This window comes from Xenopus laevis, chromosome 4S (assembly GCF_017654675.1).
Source record: "Xenopus laevis strain J_2021 chromosome 4S, Xenopus_laevis_v10.1, whole genome shotgun sequence".
Taxonomy (NCBI): Eukaryota; Metazoa; Chordata; class Amphibia; order Anura; family Pipidae; genus Xenopus; species Xenopus laevis.
In genome coordinates this window covers 53,108,563-53,130,091 of record NC_054378.1, presented here as the reverse complement: position 1 = coordinate 53,130,091, position 21,529 = coordinate 53,108,563, and the positions used below count along the sequence as shown (strand labels likewise).

At 36.5% G+C, this 21,529-nt stretch overlaps 1 protein-coding gene across 2 annotated transcripts in view; it reads left to right on the top strand.

Annotated features, from left to right (window-relative positions):
* Positions 1-21,529, top strand: part of uri1.S (URI1 prefoldin-like chaperone S homeolog) — a 51,909-nt gene that overhangs the window by 10,208 nt on the left and 20,172 nt on the right. For both annotated transcript variants that reach the window (XM_018260603.2, XM_018260604.2), the window contains exons 2-4: positions 10,080-10,114; positions 10,677-10,755; positions 12,267-12,402. In XM_018260603.2, coding sequence (XP_018116092.1) covers positions 10,080-10,114; positions 10,677-10,755; positions 12,267-12,402 — 250 coding nt within the window. The remainder of the gene's footprint in view (positions 1-10,079; positions 10,115-10,676; positions 10,756-12,266; positions 12,403-21,529) is intronic.

Sequence of the window (21,529 nt, the reverse complement as noted above, 5' to 3'; positions counted from 1 at the left end):
TGGCTGGCAGAGAGAAGACCTAAGGATCTATGCATCACTACCTTTCGAGATGAAACACCAGCCATATTTACATACAGGGATGCCCTAAGCACAGCCCACTCCCTACTTTATTAGTGCATGCTCAGGAAATACTCCTTACACCTATACCGCTGGACTTAACTGGGTGAGGGGTTTAAAAAATGTATTTTTTCTTAATAGTATATGACCACTTGAGGGCTCTCCACCTAAAACTGCTGCACTAGGCTTGGTTTCCTAAATATAAAATCTGTTTATAGTTACAAATGTTAACTGTCTGAAGTCTTCCATTGTAGTTTAAACAAGATGACTAATCACCCATTCAGCTAAATATTTATTGAGAGAATATTACCTCACTTATCATTTAGGGAGGTGGCTCGCTGCAATTTGGGGAGATTAGTCGCCCAACAACAAATCTCCTCTTGTTCGATTGACTAATCTCCCCGAAAATGTCTTCCAGCCGGCTAGAATGTGAATCGGCTTTCTGAAGTTGCCCAAAGTTTCCTCGTGAGGTAACTTCGGGCGACTTCGGAAAACAAAGCAATCCAAGTGCCATCCCGCCAATGATTCAACATTCTAGCCAGCGGGAAGGCATTTTGGGGAGATTAGTCGCCCGAAGAAGGAGATTTGTTGCTGGGGAACTAATCTCCCCGAATCGCAGTCTGTGCCAGCACGCTTATTTCTCACATGAAGCCCTTTTAATGGCGGAACATATTTGGCTGGCATAGGTGGTTCATGTGGCCAGGGGAGATATCCTGAGTTACTTCTCAGAGTTGCTTAAAGGGGTGGTTCACCTTCAAACAACTAGATGTTTTCAGACAGATCCCCAGAAATAATGATTTTTTCCAATGACTTTCTATTTTCTATGTGTGACCATTTTTCTAATATTGAAGAGTAAAGTGTAATTTTTCACCTTCTGAAGCAGCTTTGGGAGGGGGTCTCCGACCCTGTAAACTGTTCCAAATGGATACATTTAGTTGATACATTTCTTATCGTTGTCCCTGCTGAGCAGAATCTCTGGGTTTCATTACAGGCAGCTGTTAGAATTGATACAATGGTTGCTAATACTCCAGAGATACTGCTGAGAAATTTATCAACTCCAAAATTGTAACAGTTTAGAGTCTGCACCTGAATCACTGCCAGCCTGAAACACCAGAGACAAGAACATTCAACTTTAAACTTAGATTTTGGAAAAACAGTAAAAAATAAATAATGGAAAGTAATTGAAAATAGTCTTTATTTCTGGGGACCAATCTGAAAACAACTGAATTGAAAAAAGTGTTGGAAGGTGAACAACCCCTTTCATTAACCTCAGCTGCTGAAAGTTTTGCTGTATGGATCCACAGACATACACTAACTAAAAGTATTCATACAATCACCATACAGTTATTTAGCGATAAGTTATAGAGATAGTTTGTTATATTTTACTATATGTCCATTTTGTAACATCCATTTGATAATTTGCACTGTTATACCTTTTATAATATAAAATGTAATAAGTTTGTATTTGATGCCTTACCCTAGCCTGAAAGTGTCTAACTGCGAGCCTTCGTTCTCTGCATGCTGAATGGAAATGCTAGTCTGTGTATGTGCTAGTATAACAGATTAAGGTATCTCTCCTGAGATAAGTGGCAGCAAGTTTTGTATGAGTTTTGTGGTTTGGTTGGTGTTTGGGGTGCTTTTGCGTTAGTCTAACCTGACTCCTGATAGCCACACCTAAAGTCACGTGCAACTGGAAGTGCCATAATCATAACAATATTAAAAACCAAAACTCACATGTGAGGAATTTAATAGGAAGGAACAAAAACATTAAGGGAAAACTAAAGCTCTAAAGCTTGACTAAAGAAGTAGCTAGATATGTTGTGCATTATGTTTTTGGCTTCTATACCAGCCCAAAGCAACCACAGCCACAGGGAAGATCTATGCCTCTGAAGATGCCCCAGTATCTCCCCATCTTCTTTTTTGCTAATTCATTGCACATACTCTGTGCTGCTGTCACTTACTGAACTTAGGGACCAACTCAAAATATATAGTAAAATATAAAGACTGATTAATACAGAAAATGACTACATGGCAGCACACTGCTATTATTCTGAACACAACTGTAACTCTCCTCATTATCATGTTGCTAATTCCCAGTGCCCCTTTAAATCACTCTGCACTGTAGATGTGTTATTCCAAATGGATAACTCCCACCTGGTTTCTAGCAACTGGTGATTGACCATTGTAGCCATCCTGCAAAGCAGTTTAATATTTGTACATACTGTTCCGTTTTCCTAGAGGCAGTGATGTTTGTCTACAATTGAACATACTTTTAAAGGACAAGTAACATCAAAAAACATTTTCAAAAAATTCGTTAGTATACCACAAAAAAAAAACACCAAGACAAATGAAACATTAAAATCGCACAGTCTTTTTTAAGAAATAACTTACCGAAACTCCGCTTGTGCTCCTCTTCAGAAAAGACGATCCATTGTGCGGCACTCGATTTCTCCTCCTTGCCTTCCTTATAGGAGATAGCCAGGGAGGAGAAATTGAGCGACGCACTATGGATTGTCACCGTGACACCTTTTCTGAAGAGGAGCGCAAGCGGAGTTGGTAAGTTATTTCTTAATAAAGGCTGTGCGATTTCAAAGTTTAATTAGTCTTGGTGTTTTTTTTCGTGGTATACTAATAAATTTTTTTAATTTTTTTTTTGATGTTACTGGTCCTTGAAGCTGGCCATAGACGCAAAGCTCTGATCGTAAGAATCCTCGATTCGTACGATCAGATCTTTGCGTCTATGGCCATCTTAAAGGACCAGTGTGTGGAGAGTCCTGTCATTTTTCGCCCGGCAGAGATCGGTCAGGTTAAAAGATTTCTGTCGGCTGCTGATAATATCTCTGCGTGTATTGCCGATCATAAGATTTTCAGAGGGAGACTGTCACTAGCTTTTGTCGGTCATAACTTTCATATGATTGCTGTCAGGGGCAGAACATCGGCTGATCTGTTCTTTTTGTACTTTATTTGATCGGAATGGTTAGTGGCAGGTCGGGAGATGGGGAAGTCCGATTGTACGATAATACGTACGATCGGATCTTTGCGTCTATGGCCAGCTTTAACAAATCTTGGGAGATATTTTATACAGTTTGCAAAAGGCAAACTTGTAAAATATGCCAGTTACATTTTGTAGTGTTTTGTTTTTTCAAATAAAATAGTTCTCCATTTGCCTTTTTGGTCATGGAAAATTCTCAGCATCTCCTTTCCTAGGGGAAAAAAACATTTATTTTTCTTGCTAGGTAAAAACAAATCGTGCCTATTTCTATTTCCAGAGGCACAAGTTGAAGAGACATTTTAATTATTCTACTTGAGCTACTTCACCATCAGCATATCATACAGAAGATAAAATTAATTTACAGATTAGATTAAGACATTGCTCTAGAAATGCTAATGCATCATTACCAGGACAGATTTTATTTTCTCGGCAAATGAAAACATGTAATCAGTGTTCTCGTTCAGACCTAAAAAAGAAATGGTAAATGGGCTTCATGAAACTAATCTAAGAAGCCCTTTGCTGGAGACATAGTTTGTAAGACACTTATACAATACAACACAAAAAGACTCACTTGCCAACCCCATGTGTGCAAGTGCTGCAGCTTCAAGAGGCACAAAGTAGCTCTAAGGGCACATCCACAAAGCACTTCTGCCCATGGCATTGGTTCAAGCTGTGCTCTGCACCTTCCCCTGGGTCATAAGTCTGCCACAAGGTTCAGAGCCTAAGGGAGCCTGTGCCCTATGTTACCTAGTTTGCATGTCTGAACGAATGGCAAACTAGTGGGAATTCCAGGGGGGAAGTCTGCCTCGCACCCACCTCTGGACATCCTAGAATTGCATCCATTAAATGGAATCCAATAATATCCTATTTAAGCAATGGTTCATTTTTATTTACTTCCACTTTTGTACTTAAAGGGGTTGTTCACCTTCAAACAACTAGTTGTTTTCAGATAGATCACCAGAAATAATGACTTTTTCCAATAACTTTCTATTTTTTGTGTCACTGTTTTTCTAATATTAAAGTGTAAAATGTCCTTTTTCACCTTCTAAAGCAGATCTAGGAAGTGGGGGTCGCAGACCCTTTAAGCTGTTCTAAATTGATACATTAAGTTGATACATTTCTTATCTATATCCACGGTGAGCAGAATCTCTGAGTTTCATTACAGGCAGCTGTTAGAATTGATACAATTGTTGCTAATACTCCTGCTGCTGAGAAATGTATCAACTAAATGTTGCAAAATTGTAATAGTTTATTTAAAAAATAAATAATGAAAAGTAATTGAAAAAGTCTTGAAAAAATGAACTGAAAAAAAGTGTTTGGAAGGTGAAATGGGATAAAGTGGAGGTGAAATGAAGAAATGGTTTCCCCAAATCTGCTTTTATAATACTGATTGTATAGCTGCACAAATTTCTAGGCCAGGCTTCCTTAGTCAACTTGCATTCTTCCGACATATTGGGAGAAATATGTTTTTTACTAACATGGTGGATAGTTGCTCTAGTGCATTACCTATTTATAGGCAATCAACAATTGCAGAAAGGATAACATATATGTTATTGCCATATACTGGTTCAGGAGGGTAATAAATTATTAAGAAGTGGAATATTGTTATGGTGGGCTTGCATTGTATTACTATCAATGCCAGTGACCCCTCCAAATGATGGTGCATACAAAGGGTCTTGTTTCCGTATACTGCATTTCATACTTCTGATTTTTCCACCACTGCATACAAACCTTTACAAATGCACACAAGGCAAAAAGAATGTAACTTTTGCTCACACCAGCAAAAATGATTTCGAGGGAACATAATTCAACACTGGTGTGTATATAATGGAAGGTGGATACAATATGTAATGTGCACAAAGAAGGAAGAAGAACATATTCCTCCTCCCTGTGATTATTTTCTGTGAGGGCTTAATACAGATCTGCGTTTCACGTGTAAAATATATTTGGTGATGAAAATACGTGTAATTCTTCTGAATCTGTATACTTTAGTGATATGATTTTGTTCCTATCGGCACTGTTGTTTGCTATTCTGTGTAGTAAGCACCATGCTACATACCAATTTTTTTTTTCATCAACAAATTCATAATTTGTTAATTTTATTTGTGTAAATGGATCTATAAAGATCTTTTTCATAACTAACCAATAAAACATACAAATAGTCTTTGTTTTGAATGAGTTGTAAGCATTTAATTTACTGCCCTCTAGTGGTGTAGAGAGAAAAAGCAGATAATGTTTATTAACTATATTTACAGTCAAAAGGTAAACTGCCTAGTACAGTGCATCAAGTATTGTACCACAGTTATCTGCACAACTTTGCAGACTTAAAGGAATACTGAAATTTTTTTTTAAAAAATGCCCAAATTTGGTAGCTCGTTTTACTGAGAAGCCCATTAGGAAGTCTAGATGTTGTATGCTGCTTTACAAAATGATGAGCAGCAAACTGACTCTTGTAGCCCCAAAAATGCTTCTTTCTGGGGGGAAAATGTTCATCCTAGGTATATCCGGTACTGAGAAGGTGATACAAAGGAATGTTATGTTATTTTATATAATGGAAAAATATTTTAAATATTAATTCAGCTCACTTTAACCCATTACACTTTAACATGCAGAAATTTACTTTTGGCTATGTTGCTAGTAAACATGCAACAAGCCACAGTGTGTGTGATCATTTAAAGGGCCTCAAAGTGTTGGACTATTTAATTTGTTTAAACAATAATTAGCCTTGTAACTATCAATGTGGAACCTACAGCCATGAAATGATTTTATGATACCTATATGTTCATCATCATTTTACAGATTACTGAGCACATGTTAATTTATGTTTGATCTTTTTCAGCCATTTCATAGTTTTGATTTTAGATCTACTGTTAAATATTCCATATATACCATATTCTTTTTGTACTAGACCAGTGCTGTCCAACTGGTTACCCCCGGGCAGACCCCCCTTGTGTGGCCCCCCACATGGAAGTCTGCCTGCTGTGATTCCTTACCATGTGTAAGATTTAAAAGGTATCAGTACAGAGATTGCCACCTGCATTTCTCATACCTGTAATCCCCCCTGGATTTTTCACACCTGTGACCCCAGACTGAAAGTGCCTCCATTGTTCACCCATTCACACCTCATACATACTGCTGGAGGGACACCAACATTGTGTCACTGTATGTAGCACAGTATGAACTGTCCATCTTAGAGTCCTGATAGGTCTGCTCTATTATAGAACATAATCCCAGCCTTGTGCGGTTTGTGTTTAGAAAGCATAAGCAAGCAAAAAAACATATGAACAAATCATTGCTATGTGCTAGGTACAACACAAAATGCATAATCTGAACTTATCTCGTATCAACAATAAATCTTCTTTGTCTGCTCTGGGGGGGATCTCTTGGAGTGCTTGGTATAATAATCTCTTTAAGAATAAACTATTCTGTCAGGTGTACACTAGAGTGCATTCCTATTATAACAGTGACTTTAGTAGGAAACCACAACCAGATGCCTAACATTAATGGTTGGCACTGATGCCTTAAAGTGCTGAAGTCCTAGGTTCAATTCCAGCTAAGTCAATATCTATAAGGAGTTTGTATTTTCTCCCTGTGTCTGTGTGGGTTTTTACTCTGTACCCTGGTTTCCTTCCACATTCTAAAAACATACAGGTTAATTGGTTCCTATAAAACTGACCATAGTTTGTGTAAATGTGATGTAACGTCTCAGTAAATAGATGTGGAATATGTCTGTGGTGTGTGTTTAATAATAATCACATATTTCGTTACTATGGATAAAATCCTTATTTCCTAGGGTTATGTAATATAATGGAATATAGCATGACTTCATCAGTGAAACTTTTAGAGAAATAAAGTATTAATATAGTAGGTGATAGTGCCAAGGTACTCCTGCATAAAGAAACATTCTGGATTTCTATTGCAGAACAAAGATTTGTAAGTGCAGGCACCAGCATGCTCAGATTAAATGATGGAAGCATATATGGTCACCAGCAAAGTCTCTAGGGCAGAAACCGTTGAATGCAAGCCTATTCAAGTGAAATTCAAATGCAACCATTAAAGGAAGTGACATGCAAGTGGGAATGTCATAGTTAAAACCGTTATGGCGCTGACAAGTCTAGGGGCTTTATTACATCCTTTGGTGAATGGTGAAGTGGATTAAAAAAATTACACATGAGGAGTTGATAATTGGCCATTAGATATGGAAGGTGAAAAAAGGGGCATATGAAGAATGAAGGAAAAGGGGAGACATTGTGAAATGGAGAGAAGGGAAAGGAAGACGGTAACATTCATTCCTTTGGGGAAGTCTGGGTAAACAAAGCGAAGGAAAAATAAAAATATTGGAAAGAAGGCAAGAATGATATAAAATACCCATTAGAATTATTGCACTTAGAGCAGATGCCTCGTTTCCTTCTCTGCTTTTAAAAACAAAATAATACATTCAGATAATAGTACATATGGGGAGATGGGAAGGAGAAATCGTACATTTGAAAATGAAGAGAGGAGAGAATTTAATGCTGCAAAACAGTCCTAAACCACAACACTACCACCTCCATTCTTGACTGAGAATTCTACCACCTCTGTACAAACACTGGTTGTAGTGATCTGCAAAACCTTTTACCATTCTGCAGTCTTGTTGCCTTAACAGAGGCTTCCAAACTGCTACCCTGTTTTCAGGAATCTTCTCTGCAGTGTTGAAGTGGACAATTTCTCATGTTTGCTGCATTCAGGTTTGCCTGGATATCTAGTGCAGTCAGTCTTCTAATACACAGGCTACTGACCTTTATGTCGTTTTCACCTGATCTTGCTATTGATCTAGGTTTGATAAACCCGACTGTAATTCTGATTAAAATACTGAATTTTCAAAGCACTGCCTCAAAATAAGCATTCATATTTGCAATACCACAAAGCAAATGACGAAATAAAATGATGTAGACATGCTGATTAATGTCTAAGCATAGCTTCCTACTCCAAACTACAAAAAGCTATAAAAAATGTTTGCTCAGTTCAACATTTTTAAAAAAATTCCTAAAAAAGGACTTAAAATTACCATCTCTCATATCATAAGGAAGAAAGGTAAACCATTATTTTAATGAATGCCAGGATCCTTTTGAACATTTTGATGTCCAATCTGCCCAGTATTGGAAAATACCATAGAGACCTCCAAATGCATAAAAAAAGTCCTTAAAAAACACCTAACCCTATGTTGTCCCCAGAAAACAATACACATCTCTAACTACAGATACTGATGAGTTTTTAAAAAAGGTATTTGTCTTTACTACTTCAGACTAGTTGTTTGTGGTCTTTACAAAATGAATGAAAATCAACTCAAAACGAAAGCATTGAATATCCCACATATTTATGGATTCATCCTACATTTGAGTTTAGCCAGTCTTCATACACAATATACATAGGATTACAAACTCCGTTTTACGTAGAGAATCTAAAATGAAAATAAGGAGCAAAACATTTTTCACAGGCAAACATAAGTAAATTTAATAAAACTGCTAAATATGATCATATATAGGGATGAGCACTCACACTAGTCACACTGGCCAATGAACTGCCTTTCAGACCCCTGAGCTGATGTACATGTCCAGATGGTTGAATAGTATGTCATATCCGCTAAACTGTCTGATCTAAAGAGGAATTCTATGGCCAACTATAGAATGCCACACTCTGCCTTTTCTACTCCAGTATATCAGTATGACCTTATTTACAACTTGTTTGCTCATTGTCCACTGCTTGAGTTTCTTTCTGTTTTTGTGGCTTTTTAAGCAAACCGTAATATATCGGGATTGTATTGATCATTAACCTACAGGCATTAAGAGAAACGGATTGCACTTATCCTTCCAATGGGTCAGGACAGTTCATGGAGATCAAATTCTAAAAACTCAGGCAGAATAGGCAAGTTTCGGTTCACAGATGCCGAAAAATCAAAGAACTTAAAGATGTGTTACTGTGTTCTACGTCTTTCTTATTAAAACTGTAATAGGATATTAATTGGAGGCGAGTTTTATTTGTATGAATATTGCTTATAGAAAGAACATATGAACTGCTGTCATTGGCCCTATCTGTCTAAAAAAATATGCTTCATTTACATATTTGCTAATTAAAGTAGCTTCTTGGAAACATTAAGTAAAATATCTTCTGTAACCTTTATCACTGTAGTTAATGGATATAGTCTAGCAAATTTCATAGACGACCCTTTAAATAATGTAAATGATTATGAATATGTAACTAGTTAATATGCAGCCATGAAAGGATTATCATGCTGAGGTTAATGAACACTCTGCTCTTACAGTTTTCAAGGCTTCTGACTCACATCATGCATGGACAAGCATAAGTTTGAAGCAGACGTTACCTTAGTTTTATTATAGGATTTTAGTGTATGTTTCATATATTATTTCTGTGATGTATAGGTGTGTGAACAAGAAGGGCAAGCAATCAGAAAGGAATAGACTAGAATATTGTTAACAGAATGTTTGTTTTTGTTTTACTTTATTCATTTATTTTTGCATTTGTCTAGTGTGTACATTAAACCATGACTATATAATTATTTTTTATGTTCTCTATGTTACTGATCTAGCTGTATTATATTACAATAATTATTGTAGTATGTTAATATTTTATACATATACATGTGAAAACTATAAATCTAAAAAAGAAGGCTACATTTGTTTAGCTTTAAAATTATGTACCAGATCTGATTTTTTTTTATTGACTTTGTGCCCATAATACAAGGGATCTAAGGATCCCGAAGAAATGTCTGTTTCATATTACAGGGCTGAGGTGGCATGCTAAATTATAAATCAGTGAGAGCTGACATTGTTTTGTGCTGTTATCTTGGTGCATTAGAAGAATGTGATAAAGTATTCTGCTTCAAAACGAACATTTCCCAGCCATTGCTTTGACAAATACAAATGTGTAACAAGGAATTTTGGAATCTATAAGCTTTTGTTCACGCTTCTAATGCATTGATACTGCTGTGTATTTTGCACCATTTTAAGTGGTTATCTTTTTTTGATGACAGGTGGTCAGCAACTGCCAGGAAAAAATCCAGAACTGGTAAGTGCAAAATAGAGATAAAACACAAAATGCCTGTAGTATTCTATGTTAAGTATGCCTTTACTGATGGGGTGTAGAAATATTTTCTTACTGTAAAAATACCAGTTTTATTTTCATAATATTTAAAGGAGACATTTTATATAATGCTCATTTACAGTTATAGTATTCATACCTCAAAATGTGTACTGATTCAGAAAAAAAAAACATTTTGAAAGCACTTCCTAAAACTGTCATAGAGATGCAGAGAGTGGGACTGTCTCTTCAATCTCCCATTTCTTTCTTAAAAACATTCACTGCTATAAGAAATCACACAGATAATTGCATAAGGTACATAACTGAAAGTAGTGTTGTTATAGTATGATTATAAACATATTTATAAAGCACTATGCAATAAATGGTGTATGCACTGCACATAGAGATTTCATACAGAAATCCAACTGATAACTGATCAAGAGAGCTCTGCTCATATTTCTTGCATAGAAAACATGATGTCTTTTTAAACTGGATAATATGATTTAATGACAAGTTTGATAAAAATGTATCCTTTATTTTTATTACCCAGGAGGAAGGTTGAAAGTGACTATGATGCACTTCAGGAGCGACTAAGCACGCTGCCAGATAAGCTGTCGTATGAAATTTTGGTAAAATTTTATTTCCTGCTTGGTTTAGTTAGTAGTACATAGGATACCAACACCTTTAAAGAATTGTCAGCATTTTATTCTTAAAGGGGTTGTTCATCTTCCAACACTTGAATCAGTTCAGTTGCTTTTAGATAGTTCCCCAGAAATAAATACTTTTTAAAACTACTTTCTATTTTTGGCCTTTCTTCTAATACTGAAATTTAAAGTTTATTTTTCACCTTCTTATGTCTTTATAAAGCAGCACTGGGAGGGGGGTCACCAACTCTAAATTGATACTTGGAGCAAGGTCGCATTGGGTGTTTTCACAATTCGTAAATACAAGAAAAAAATTAAGCCCTACTGAAGATAATGGAATACTCACTAAAGCAATTCCCACTGGGAGTTTGTGAGCCAACATCTGCCACAAGACGCCAGTATTTGTGTTTTTCAGCAGAAACGCAGCTACGTCACATAAGCACCATATTATTGAACTCTGGCATCCTCAGGTTTGGAAATACACTTTGCTGAAATACGCCTTGTATTTTCATCATGGTGGCCAAACTCTCGCAAGATGACTTGCACATAGGTTTTTGGTGCGTTGTCTGCTGGTAAATTGCTTTTCCGCTTAGCTTTTTTTCCCAAACGTTTAATAAAACTCTTCCGAGTGGAATTTTAGGGAAGGAGAAAACCAGAAATGATTGTAGTGCACCAATAAATACATGAATGAAACCACATGCGCATGATAATGTGCGTTTTTCAGCCTGTAGTTTGCTTTTCCTAACATGCATTGCTAACATGTTCTGTCATGGAATTCCTGTTTTCTCACAGAAAACAGCATCAGAATACTCTGTCTTATAAAGCAATTTTGTTTGGTATTGGATACTTTTGGGGTTGTTTAAAACATGGAAGGCTGTGTGCAAAGTATAAAAAATGGGTGTAATCTGCCATTTATCTGCATTTTAAACCCTGATTTCCATGCTATATGCTACAGCTCTCTGCAATGTTTTGAACGACAGAAACTGCCCCTGTGAATACAGCACTGCCTGTGTTTGGCAGTGTTGTATTCATAAGAGGTGGGTGGAAGAGGCACGTAGACATACCCTCTCCTGCCCTATCATTCAGATGTGGATGATTTGGAGTGGCCATGAAAGCTCTATGGCACTTTATAAGTACAGGGATGGCTTGATCCTGAACAAAAGCGTTCTCTGCCCCTTAGTATGCTGACACTCTGTGGGTCATCGGATACCTTGTGTGCTAGTGTGAAATGTTAGTGATAGTAGTGATTAGAGTACTTGTGACTTAAAGATGATAGATGTTAATACTATTACATTTATGATGTATAAACATAGGAGTTTTGCCTGAAATAAGAACAGATAAACCCGTTTTGACGGATTTCATATGAGTAACTGTAGCTCAGCAAATGGTTACTGTACCAGAATAAATAGTTATCCTATGTTACTTAATTTTTATTTTGTTTGTGATATTCATACTTCTACTAGGTTATTCCTTCTGATTTTTTATTGTTTTCATAGGTACCTTTTGGCCCCCTTGCCTTTATGCCTGGAAGACTTGTCCAAACAAATGAGGTTACTGTTTTGCTTGGCGACAGTTGGTTTGCTAAATGCTCATCTAAACAAGCTGTTGGCCTCATTGATCACAGGAAAAAACGTACGTATTTCAAAATATTAGTATTTTTTAAACTAAGGAATTTTAGCATGATTTCTTACCATCTGTGTTGTATTTTTTCACTTTTATATTGTGGGGTTTTTTTTACATTGTATTAGCTATTTTGCTGGTTAACCGTGCAGGAGATGTATAGATGCATGACTTTCTTTTAAACTATTTCTTCTACTTTCAGAGGAAAGATAGAAGGATATAGAAAAAAAACATGATCGTTTAATTAACTATATTAAATGTTTTATAAAAGACTACAAGGATATCTATACTATTAAAGCCACGCTAATGAATTGTAGGAAGCTTTTTAGCAAAATGGCTTAACTAAAATCAGTAGTCACAGGCTTTGATATTTTGGGTTAAATAGTAACCTGTTTAGCTGAATGACTAAGCCGTAAAACTGAATGTATGTACCATGTTCTCAGAAACTGAACTGCAGATAAAGGGAGAGGTTTCTATCTACATACAGATGATATTGTTGAGGGAAAAATGGCCATAGAGAATACTGATGTCGAAAAAAAAAAGTATTCAAGGAACAGTAACACCAAAAATTTAAATATGATATACTATTGCCCTGCATTGTCTAAACTGCCATGTTTGCTTCAGAAAGACTACTATATTTTATATAAACAAGCTGCTGTGTAGCAATGGGGGCAGCCATTCATGGTGGCTTTTTTCCATTTTCAGCTTGAATGGCTTCCTCCATGGGGCTTGTTTATATTAACTAGAGTAGTCAGAAATTTTACCAGTGCAGGTCAACAATACATTATTTGTTTAATTACTTTGATACACTTTCATATTTTAACGTTACTGTTCATTTAAGCATACAGAAATGGGTTCATTTAAAAGCTACGAAGTAAGAAAAAAAAGCAAGGAAGTCAAACTATAAAGAGAGGTAAAGGTTAACTGCAAATTTATAGGAATTTCTGACACTGTCAAAAATCTAGGTTGAAAGATATTTCAGTATACTTAGACTATATGTTTTTCAGTGGAAAATGTATATTCTAAATCAATGCAAAGGATATTTAGGCAGTATTGATCACATTTCAATATACATGCCATGCATCTCAAATAAAGAAAAAAACGAATTATATTATGTTGCTCTCCAGTGAACCTTTCATTGTCGCATTTCAATATTTAATTTTATATATAATTTAAATATAATGGATCTAGACAAAGTGAATTATTAAAACTCTCACAGATAAACATTATAAGTATATAGGTATCAACCATTAAAGAAGAAATGCCCCTAACTTTTTACTTACCCCTTGGTGCAGATTCAGGCATCACTTTTCATCGCAGCCATCTTCCGGGTCTCCGTCTCATCTTCCGTCGCTTCGGCAATTTCCGTTTATTTCGGTGCATGTGCAGTTGTCGCAAACCGGTAAATTGCTCCAACTGTGCATGCACCGTTTCGCCGGTCTCAGCTTACCGAAGACCCGGAAGATGGCTGCCCTGAACTCCGATTCCTGAATCTGCACTGAGGGGTAAGTAAAAAGTTAGGGGCATTTTCCGGGAGGGGGGGGGTCTACGTGGGGTGGGGGGTAGGGGTTTTTTTTTTTGTAAAGGGTTGAATTCTCCTTTAAAGAAAATGTCAACACATGGGTTGCAAAAAGGCCAAAAATAACTTTTGTATTGAAGATAATTGAAATAGTCTTATGCTAGCCATTCAAATCTTGTAATCACATGCATTTGACTTGCTTGGATAAGGTTATTTTAGTTCACATACAGGCGACCGAATTACTTGTGTGCTGTTACTCTTTAAAAAGCAACATTACAAATTCAGGTACTTTAAATGATACTACAATCTGACTGTATTCCTTAATGCATTATTGTTTCCCTGTGGAATAGGTCGGATGTTAATCAAACGTCTGAATGCTTAAATTTAGAAGTGAATGCTTCCTAGAGTTTATAAAACTGCCACTGGGGAATATACAATTTATTTCTCTTTACACTGCAAATAGCTCAGCTAATGTCTTAAATAGAATGAGAACTATGCTAAATTTCACAATTCTGCATCAGTAGTCATGTATTTGTTTTTCTGCATTCTATAATGGCTTAGCTTGAAGGAATTGTACTGTAACTGCACAGCCATTTGGGAGGCACATACAACAAAACAAGTTATAAAGGGTTTGAAACATGTTTTTGGCACAATAAGTGATTGAATGTGACTGTTTGTGGAAAGCCAAATGGAAGCCCCCAGCTTGATGCCAGTTATTGTGAAATTGTGAGGGATATTTGAATGAATATATATATATATATATATATATATATATATATATATATATATATATATATATATTGTGGCAAGCTGGCGGCTTGGACACGTAACTTTTAGGGGGTTTAGTCAATGGTGAGCAGGCAGCACAGGAGAAAGGAGCAGAAAGACAGGGACACACAGCTTCTTCAAGGAAAACAGAGATTTATTTTCCAACTTTAACACACACCGTCAATAATGCACAGACACAGGGGTGACCATTTTCAGGACACAAAACATAAATCATAAAAATAAAACCTAGCCCACTGGGCACTACCTTCACACTTTGAAGCAGTCCCTGACTAGACTGGGCCCCTTGTGGACAACCAGCACAACAAATAGTTTGGCTCACCCCTGTACTCACAGGACTCATTCCTGTAGTGGTTATTCAGCCTCCTGGCTTCCTCACTCTCTTCACAGTACTCTCTGTGAGAGTCACGGGCTCCCTCTGCTTCTTGCAGTAACAGGCAGCACTCCCAGCTCCTCTGGGAGTTCCTCACACAGCCAGGTCTCCTACCTGCTGTGCCCTGTTGAGAGTCACACTCTCCCATTCTAATTAAGTTTAAATAGCCTTTCCACAGGACAGCTTTCCTGTGGAAGGTGAACTCCAATCTCTGGACTGGATCTGCGGAATGGAGTCCCTGACTACTAAAGTCTTTAAACAGATCACTGATTCTCTGTTTCATAACTCCCTTCCTGGAGCCTATCTCAGTCCCTGGGGAGAAATTAAAGGCTAGAGTGACCTTTTTCCACCTTTTCCTAGTCACTCTACCACAATATATATATCTAATTAGTTTGATAAAATAGTAGTCACAGAGTTAATTTGGGTGGAAAAAAAGACTATGTATTTATTTTTTGGATTATAACCAGTTTGAACAAAATTAGACAATAAGAACATTCATTACTTATTACTCTTGTGGGCTAAAAATAAACTAGTTGGCAAGCCAATGCCAGTGCTGCTATATACAGTAAGAGGAGTACCTCATCAGCTATGCCAAGTTGATTCATTACATAACTAGTAAGGAACTAGAAATCTTTTTTTTTTTTAACATACTAGCAGTTCAAAGTATCTGTCTTTAGCTATGTGGGCACCTCAAACATTTAAATGCTTTGTTTCAAGATTTTGAGTTTTTATTAAAGAGAAATTCCACAAAAACATAACTTAAGCTTTTTGAAAAGTAAATATAGTTTCAAGCAACTTTACAAAATACATCATTTAAAAAAATATGCATACTTTTAATGATTTTTAATGGTTTTGTACAGCTCCCTAAGTCTAGCCCCCTTCTCTCCTGCTGATCTTTCTGATTACTTTGCTGAGCTGGCTGACTTCTGTTACTTTGTATCAGCAGAAATCTGTCCACAGCCTGCATCCTCCAAACCCCACAATTCCCTGCACACGTGATTTCAATAAGGAAAGGAACATCACATTGTAATGCATTGTGGGTTATGTAGTTCCTGCATGCTGTCTGTAAGCTGTGGAGTAGTTGTTACAATTTATCAGTGTTTTGGACCCTCCTTCTCTGCCAGGATTTCAAATGATGCAGAAAGCGAAGAACTGTTAACCAGCTGGATTTCAGCATATAAAATGGCATTTATTTATACTTTTTGAAGAGACAGGTAACTGTTATGGGTATATTAGTGGTTTCTGTGTTATGTTGGGCCTCTTTATCAAATTTTGGTTTGGAAGCCGGAGTTTCCCTTTAAAAATAATTCTTACAAAACATGAGAAATTGAAATTATGTTACATATTATAAATAGTTTGCCATTTGAAAAAGACAGAGAAATTGACTCTTGCCCATTCATACATCTCCAAGATCTTGCTATATAAACAATAATTTGTAAGCTATAGTGAAATAGAAGTACTTCCTACCTGGCATGGTATCGATGTCAATTTTAACGCAAGTCTGGGTAACTTTCTTTGTATTTAGTATTTTACAGTACCTTACTGTACATATGTGGAAACCAGATACATTTAATTGAATAATTTTATGCTTAGTATTTAACAAAGAACAAATAGCCTTATTTGATCCAGATCACAAATCTCACTTAGAATGACTGATTTAGCTCATGTATCTTTGAGGTCTGACTATGCATGCTCTACTTTTAGGGGCCGATTCATTAACTTCGAGTGAAGGATTCGAAGGTAAAAAGCTTCGAATTTCGAAGTTTTTTTGGGCTACTTCGATCATCGAATGGGCTACTTCGACCTTCGACTACGACTATCGAAGGATTCAAAGTAAAAATCGTTCGACTATTCGACCATTCGATAGTCGAAGTACTGTCTCTTTAAAAAAAAAATTCGACCCCCTAGTTCGGCAGCTAAAAGCTACCGAAGTCAATGTTAGCCTATGGGGAAGGTCCCCATAGGCTTTCCTAAGTTTTTTTGATCGAAGGATATTCCTTCGATCGTTGGATTTAAATCCTTCGAATCGTTCGATTCGAAGGATTTAATCGTTCGATCGAAGGAATAATCCTTCGATATTCGAAGTCGAAGGATTTTAGTTCCTAGTCGAATATCGAGGGTTAATTAACCCTCGATATTCGACCCTTGATGAATCGGCCCCTTAGTTATTTGTAGTATAAATGGTCTGCATTTTCTTCCTGGCATGATATCAGAGTCAACTTTTGAAGCATGTACTGGTAACTTTCTTTGTCTTCCACATCACATGCCCTAGTATTCACAGGTCTGTCTGGAAGACATTTGTTAAAACCATGGCACTGTCATTTTTGTCTCATGATAAAAAGGCCATAATTGCATCCTTTCTGTTTTACTGCACTGCCTTCCAAAACTTTCTAAAGCTCCATTGAACATATTAAGCCATTAAAGTTCTATAAAGACTTTCAGTTTATTCTCCATAAATAGAAATAACAGGCAGCGCTGCAGCATAAATATCCTGGCAAAAAAAAAATGTTCTCAACTATTTAGCATAAGAAAAGAAATCATCTAGAGAGTAGCAAGGATAAAAAAAAAATCACGATAGAGCAAATTACCAGGATTATTGTAATAAGGGATCACAAGCATGTCCTTCATTGATTGATATATAAGACATGCATGAAAATCAACAACAATTCACATTCTGTAAGGTTAATAAACCTAAAGAAAAGAAACTGTATACTGCTCCTAGGACAAACATATCATTAAGTCAGTCTTATTACATCCAAAGAAATCATTGAAATCAGCAGATACGTTTTAATCATTTCAACGATTTACCATGGTTCAGTGTGAGTATGCTATTGACTTTAGATCCTTTTATAAAGTCGCTTAAAAGTGTGTTTGCCTAGTTTTTTTTAAGTTTCAACAAGTTCTCTGTAAAATGTCTTTGCAAAAGCTTAACTCAAGATATGCAGTATAGTGCAGATTCAGAAAGTATATTTGTTCGTGTTGGACTTCAAAATGTGTTGGTCCTAACCAGCAACCAAAGTTATATATTAAACCTGCTATTCATTTTTATTAAACATTGTGGGCTTAGTAAGGGCAGGGGCACACGGGCAGATTCGGGGAGATTTAGTCACCTGGTGACTAATCGCCTCTTCTTCGAGACGATGATCTCCCCGAACTGCCTTCCGCCTGCTAAAATGAAAAATCGCCTGCACCAATGCAATTGCGGCGCTTCGATTTATGAAGTCGCCAGAAGTTTCCTCGTGAGGCAGCTTTGGGCGTCTTCGGGAATTGAAGTGCCACGAGTCCCATTGAGCTGGTGTTTTCTCATTATAGCAGGGGAAAGGCGGTTCCGGTGGATTGTCACCCCAAAAAAGAGGCGATTAGTCGTCAGGCAACTAAATCTCCCCGAATCTGCCCGTGTGCCCCTGCCCTAAAACTGTAAAATTCTTCTTGTGTTTGATCACAAACTCCTTGTGTGGCTGTACAGTGTGAAAATGGCAGTTTGTGTGGATTTGTTCCTGCTTGCTTTTCTGTCATTAACTCTGTTCTATGTGAGCTTGGCATTATACTTGGTTATACATAGGATTTTTCTTCAGTTTCTTTTTATTTAACTTTTAAAGGGTTTGTTCACCTTCAAACACTTATTTTTCATTTAGGTTGGTTTCAGATTGTTCACCATAAACGGACCTTTCAGTTACTTATGTTCTATTTGTGACAATTTTTCTAATATTGAAGTGTAAAGTTTAATTTTTCACCTTCTGAAGTAGGTCTGCGGGGCGGGGGTTGCAGACTCTTTTAACTGTTTAAATTTATACATTTAGTTGATACATTTCTTATCTTTGTCCCTGCTGAGCAGAATCCCTGAGTTTCATTAAAGGCAGCTGTTAGAATTGATACAATAGTTGCTGATATTCCACAAATACTGCTGAGAAATGTATCAGCTAAATGTAGCAGATTGTAACAGTTCAAAATGTTCCCGAATGTTCCCCAGAGACAGAAATTTTAAACTTAAATTTTGGGAGAATGTTAAAAAATGGAAAGCAATCTTTGTTTATGGTGAACAATCTAAAAACTGAAAAAAGTGTCTGGAAGGTGAATAACCCCTTTAATATTTTGGATAATGTAAGACCCAGTTGTCAATGGTGATTCTTATACCAACAAAAATAACTGCAAAGTTATAAATTTGCAAAAATATACATAACTATGGTGCAGATTTATGATAAACCATTATAGACACTTTTCCCTCACTTGCAATTTGCATTGGAAAGTAAAGATTTTGTTTGGTGCAGCACTGAACACCCCATTGAACAGGATGATACTGAACTGCTCAAAGCAGTAAAACATATGTTCTCCTTGACAGGTATCTCCTTTCTCAATTTGTTAATGCTCAAAACATTTCTCATTGTCAGACATTTTTCTGGCAATCACAAAAAGTTTTGAAAGATCTGAAACATTTATCAAAGAAAGTATCTACGACATTTTGTCAGAATGGGTTTGACTGCTTTGATAAATAGGAATATATTGAACTGTTTTTTGTCCTTAAGGATTCCCCAGTTCTGTATTTGATAAATCGGCCTAAATATGTTTTTGTGTCTGAGGGGTGTGATGTATTTTGTAACTCTGTGGTCCACGTGTGTTAATTTCCCATACTCGCAACTTTACCTAACCCGTTATACAGAAACCAGAGAATGATTAAAAAAAGCAGAATACCACAAAAAACTCTAAAAATTTTAGAGTTTCAGGGTCTCCCTATATATTAATTTAGTCCTCACATGTACATTTCAAAGGATTTTGTTTGTTTCAGTTTGTAACGAGTATAAACAAAACAGTTGATGTATATACTATCTGTACTCTAAAGTGCTCAAGTATTACACAAATATCTACAAACATTGCATCAAGCTATTAGTGATATTTAACCTTTGCCAGCAGTAATGTGTTGTATATAACTACAGGGCCTTCTTGTGTGGTAGACATTAAAGAATGATGTAATGCCAAAGAGCCATTTACTGTGAAAAATTGTATTTTTAATATAATCTTGTTTCCCCCACCCCAAGGTTTCTGCTTGTATAGCCTTAATTTATGTATTGACATTTTTTAAAGATTTAAGTGGGGCGGGGGTGGTTCTGTTAAAAGAATTTAGATTTGCTGGTGCCTGTAATTTTATTGATTTGAAGATGCTTCTAAAAAAAAAAAACCTATTCTACACACACACACACACACACACACACACACACACACACACACACACACACACACACACACACACACACACACACACACACACACACACACACACACACACACACACACACACACACACACACACACACACACACACACACACACACACACACACACACACACACACACACACTATATTTTTTTTATATATATACATACACACTATGGGACCCATTCACTAAGGGTCAAATATCGAGGGTTAATTAAAATATCGAAGTCGAAGGATTTAGCGCAGATAGTTCGACCGAAAGATCGAAGGATAATTCCTTCGTATCGAACGATTCGAAGGATTTTAATCCAACGATCGAAGGAATATCCTTCGATCAAAAAAAGTTAGCCAAGCCTATGGGGACCTTCCCCATAGGCTAACATGGACAAACAATCCCTGTTTTGTTTAAAGGGTAAGGCATTTTTCAGTAGCAGTATGCACAAAATGTCTCTGTCTTAAATATATTGATAATGGGTTGAGTGCAGAGGAATCTTGTATTTGTCTATATGTATTTTGTGGTCACACCCTCATTGCACCCCCGCCTAATGATTTTAAAAACTAGTGGTGAGCACAACTTTCCCTTGTTTGTTATAGTTCTACAAGAGCAGTGACCAGCTCCATGTTGTAGCTCCCACCCCCTCCAACTATAGTCAGGTGATCCCACTGGTGTCTAATAAAAGGGCAGCCAAGTTTGGGAGTTTTACTTTGAAAGCAGCTAGTAAGTTGCAGGTAAAACGTATTCGTCCCTTTTATAAAATGTATAATTATATATATATATATATATATATATATATATATATATATATATATATTCGGTCTCAAGGATGAGAACTAATGAGGACCGAAACGTTGGACTCTGATATGATGTTATCATACCTCCCAACTCCCTTTTTCGGAGGAACAGTCCCTCTTTTCACATCTCAACCAGCAGTCCCTCATTTGTACTGGAAAGTCCCTATTTTCTCTGCACTGAACAGCAAACAAAGTTTCTAACTTAATTGGTACAAATAAGATACTTTGTAACAATTTTGAGACAAAAAAAAAAAACAAAAAAAACCACAGTTTAGATAAGGAGAAATATTTTCTAACTTTCATAACCTGCCAAATTTTTTAAAATGAACATGGTAAGTAGTGGGTGTGGCCACAGAAAGGGACGTGATCAAAAATTTTGCTGCGCTATGTGCAGAAAATTTTTTGTCCCTCTTTTTACTTCAAAAATGTTCGGAGGTATGTGTTATATTTGTGCACCCCA